Genomic DNA, 4,369 nt, shown 5'->3' on the forward strand with positions numbered 1-4,369 from the left:
CAAGCTAGAGGGCAGCTGCTCCAGCCCCTGCTGAGTGTGGAAGTCGGGGAACGCGGAGCCAAGCTGTGTCAGCAGTCTGGCTGGAGGAGGAGGGAGGACATTGTATGATAGTGAGTTTTTACTTTTTCAGGCTTATTCCTCTATGAAAGTTTTATTACAGACAGTACTAGTAGTAGTAGTAGCTTTATTTTCTATAGTGAAGTCACGCAATGGGAGGTATGAAGTATGTAGGAGAGGTGGGTTGCTTGCCTTTGGACTGTACCAGTAAGAAATTTAACTTACTTTCACCCTGGCCCCGCCCCTTTCAGGGTGGAGGGCAGAGTAGGCCCCCGTACCGGTAAGAATTGTATTTTTACTGTTACCTCTGCCTGTAAATATACCTAGCACTATGAATGAAATTTCAGCTGATGAATGATACAATAGTGCAAACTACAAGGCAACTGTTACAGTTTTCAGTGTCTTTTATTCACTTTAACTGGTTTATGTTTGTAAATATTCTATTACAGTGTTTGTAATGTTTGTAAATATTCTATTACAGTCATTTGTTATATTACATTTCATAATGATCAGATCCGTTTAGTCTATAAATGTTTATACGTAAGTTAAATACGGAGTGTGGTTTGCTTTAGATTATAAGCCTTCTTCAATTTATTTATAAAGCCTACAGACAAATGTTTTACATACCCTAGAACAACAATCTTATGTGATATTATATATTAACCTGGTACATGTATATCTAAGAATTACATTAATTTCAAACCTGGTAGAAAAAATAATTTGGAATTCTTAGTATGTGTTACCTGAGAATATTTTTATCTCTGAGTTATGATTATAATATAATAACCCATCCATGTGACTCAAAGAGGGAGCCTGAAGTGCTCAAATCTTAAAATATCATTAGTCTGTTGAAGTGATCTTTAGCTTTTCTCCTTTACCGGTGAGTGCTTTGTGAAGACCTGTCAAAATAAAACACAGTGGGAACTTTATCCTTTCATTAGAATGTTTCTTTCGGGATTACACATACAGAAGAGCTTGATTTTCCTCACACTAGCTTTACGCTGTGCCACTCCACTGGACTTACTCTGATTTACACCAGTTTCAGACACATCAGTATCAGGGCCGGTGCAACCATTTAGGCGAACTAGGTGGTAGCCTAGGGCACTGGCATTTAGGGGGCGCCGTTTTCTTCAGCAGTGGCTGGATCTTCGGCTGCCCCGGTCGCCGTCAGCATTTAAGCAGAGGGAGCTGGGGCAGGGGAGTACGGGGAGGGCCGCCTGCAGCAAATAAGGTGGGGGGGGGCGTCACGCAGGGGAGCTCCCTGCCCCAGCTCACCCCTGCCCTGCCTCCACCCCAAGCATGCCATGGCTGCTTCACTTCTCCTGCCTCCCAGGCTTGCGGTGCCTAAGCTGAAGCAGCCACGGCATGCTCGGGGAGGAGGCGGGGCAGGGATGAGCTGCTTCACTTCTCTTGCCTCCCAGGCTTGCGGGGCTAATCAGCTTAGGCGCTGCAAGCCTGGGAGGTGGGAGAAGTGAAGTGGCCACAGCATGCTCAGGGTGCTAGTGTGCGGAGCAGGGGTGAGCTGGGGCAGAGGGGTGCCTCAGGGCGGAGGGTGGGGAGCTGCCGCAAGGGGGCGCCTCAGAGCAGAGGGGGGAAGCTGCCGCGGGGGGGGGGGGGCTCAGGCCGGGGGCACGGGGAAGCTGCCGCAGGGGCAGCGTCTCAGGGCGGGGGGGGGGGAGGCCTCAAGGTGGAAGTTTCATCTAGGGCGCGAAACATCCTTGCACCGGCCCAGATCAGTATCAGGACCATCAAGAACTTGGTAGAACAGCAGGTTAAATTTAAAGGACCAGATTCTGCCACTGTGAAGATGATTGGCACCTTATGCTGTGAATAGTCCCGTTGCTTTCTATCGGATTACTTGTGGAGTAAGGTGTTACTCAGCGAGGGTAAATGTGACACAATCTGGTCCTAAAAGATTATGTGATTTCTCAATAGGCATCATGGATGGCCATTCTTCCCAGCTTTTGAAGTCCACACATGAGTAAAGATCCCCAAAATTAAGCACAAGTCAGTTTAGTCCTGAGTCTGAGACACACAGGCTGTTTAAACCAACTTGTTTTTCCCTTTGAAACTCTGCAATGCATTTGACCTGATCTTCTGCGTGAAGCAGAGGGTATTGCTGAAATGGGGAGTTCTGTATACCCCAGATAACTTATACTGTCTCCCAAGAAATCTGCCATTTTCTGGCATTGCAATGCAGGTTTCGGAGGACGCTGTGAGCAGTGGTTTAGCCACAGGCTGTGAGACTGCAGAGACCGTTGACTGAGCCCAAAGTTCGATCTCAAAAATGTATGAGAATGAAGCGAGCTCTTAAGCACATGAGTTTTTCCCTGCAGATGGATGGGAAATCTACCTTTTCTTGACGAGGGCTGTCACCATCTTCCGAACCCATTTGGAATTAGGGTTCAAGCATCTTTGCTCTCCAGTGGGCTTCAAAGTCGCACTGAAATGAACAAAGCAAAACAGAATTCATTTCCATACAATGGAAAGGTCACCATTGTCTTTGTCATCTGGGATCAAGGTCTGAATAGCAGGAGTCCAGCTCTTGGTGAGCTGAGTGATACGCTAGATTGTCGCCATGAGCTGGGAACAAATATAAAATCAAAAGACCTCAAATCAGCTAAAGCATTTGAATGATCTACCTGATGTATTTCTATGTACCCAGCAAATGGGATCTAGGTTCTTATGTAGCCTCAGGGCCTGATTCCCTACAACCTGTAGTCATTGATCCCTGTGCCAAGGGAGTGCAGAAAATCCTCCTCTTCAGATCTGGAGTCAATGACTAAACAAGGCAGTGAGCCCTGGAGAATCCCACCCTCCAGGCTAGTCCTCAGCTGGTGTATTTCCATGGGAGTCTATGAAGCTGTGTTGATCACACCAGCTGAGGATCTGGGCCTTAGTCTCTAGTCTCATTGCACTTCGCTTTGCTTGTAGTACGGAGATGGACATCAGAATCTGGGGTTATGTTAAGGGAAGAGGAATCCCCATATTTCCTGCCATTGCAACAGCCCCACTGAGTGGTGATAGCTGAGTGATTAAGTCATTACTCACATGATCTCAACATGGTCACAGGAAGAGCTCTTGGGAATCACTTCCATTTTTCCTAAGGCTTTTTGCTGAATGAAATCAGAACCTTTGTCTATGCAACTGCAACGTCCTTTTCCATAGGTCAACTGTCCTAAAAGGAATGGGCCCAGGAGAGAGAGAGATTAGAACGATATTTGATACCTAAGATGTCTTCAATAAAATATATGTAAGTTGGAAGAGGAGAGGTTGAAAACACTCCATTTCAACCTCAGAGCTGCAGAGTAATTTGTCCTGCAGTGTTTCCATGAGCATATTTACATTAGGACAATGTCACAAAAAGCTACACTCTTTTGCCTTGATCTCATTAGTTTTGAAGTCAGAGGGCCTGATTCTGCTCTCACATGAGTCAGTGGAAAACAGGAGCCACCCTGGTGTAAAAGTGATGGGAGTGAATGAGCAGTTGGAACTAAAATCATTGTTGCTCACAAAGTGTCTGATCCAACACCCATTGAAATCAGTAGGAAAGTTCCCACTGACTTCACTGTGCTTTGGATCAGGCCCAAAATGTCTTCTTCTGGTGATTAAAACAAGACAAAATATAATAGCCTGAGGCTGATTTCACACCCTTACAAACTAGGGTTCAGTCTGGGCACAAATCCAAGCCTGCCGAAAATTCTCATATTCATTTCCCTGCTAAATACAAGCTGATCGGTCTGAGTCCTGTGTGGACAACACACACCTTCTAGACACAAGCAGAGAGGACAGATGTTTGCGCGCTGCAGTAGAACACTAACCCTGAACTGAGATCACTTTTTTCCACAAAAGTAATTTCCAAGCATTTATTCTACACAGCTTTCCAGGGATTCACGCCTCTGGCTTTCTCACTGCATTACACGTCTTTTGTGATATTGCTGCCTCTTACCTTGAATTTCAGCTGCAATCAGGAGCAGTGAACAAAGGACAACAGCCCAGGTTCCCTTCATGATGATGAGAGTGAAGGTTCTTCTATATTATTTTTGGATGTCTGGGAGAGATGGAGGAGTGCCTAAGAGAAAGTTTTTCCCCGTGTACATTTATACACTAAGCCTTTTCCCTCCTTCATGCTGATTGGTCTTGATTACTGCCATCATAGCTAAAATAACCAGAGTTTGTTCAAGCTGTGCAGGGAAATTCCAGCAGGTGACAGAATTGTTTTGCTTTGCCAACTGTTCCCTTTTAATTGAAATTCCTGATTTCTCATAAGGAAACAAACTAGGTTTCACTTTCAGTGAGTCCTAGGAAGTGA

The 4,369-nt window shown here is 45.5% G+C and overlaps 1 protein-coding gene across 1 annotated transcript; it reads right to left on the bottom strand.

Moving 5' to 3' along the window:
* Window positions 1–614: 614 nt before the first annotated feature.
* Window positions 615–4,084, bottom strand: LOC115652903 (C-X-C motif chemokine 10-like). The gene is made up of 4 exons (XM_030565545.1): window positions 4,007–4,084; window positions 3,109–3,235; window positions 2,411–2,500; window positions 615–956 (listed from the first exon to the last, which is right to left on the bottom strand). Exons 1-4 carry the CDS (start codon window positions 4,065–4,067, stop codon window positions 932–934), a joined length of 303 nt encoding a protein of 100 aa, XP_030421405.1. The 5' UTR covers window positions 4,068–4,084; the 3' UTR covers window positions 615–931.
* Between the last annotated feature and the right edge of the window lie 285 nt (window positions 4,085–4,369).

The sequence above is a fragment of the Gopherus evgoodei genome, chromosome 5, assembly GCF_007399415.2.
Source record: "Gopherus evgoodei ecotype Sinaloan lineage chromosome 5, rGopEvg1_v1.p, whole genome shotgun sequence".
In the NCBI taxonomy this organism is placed as follows: Eukaryota; Metazoa; Chordata; order Testudines; family Testudinidae; genus Gopherus; species Gopherus evgoodei.

What these genes read in the sequence shown, in the direction of transcription:
- LOC115652903 (XM_030565545.1), bottom strand. Translation starts at nt 4,067, where the DNA reads ATGAAGGGAACCTGGGCTGTTGTCCTTTGTTCACTGCTCCTGATTGCA. An exon ending in GATTGCAGCTGAAATTCAAG is followed by an intron (nt 3,236 to 4,006) that starts GTAAGAGGCAGC and finishes CATTCCTTTTAG; the next exon opens with GACAGTTGACCTATGGAAAA. An exon ending in ACAGCCCTCGTCAAGAAAAG is followed by an intron (nt 957 to 2,410) that starts GTAGATTTCCCA and finishes TTATTTTGACAG; the next exon opens with GTCTTCACAAAGCACTCACC.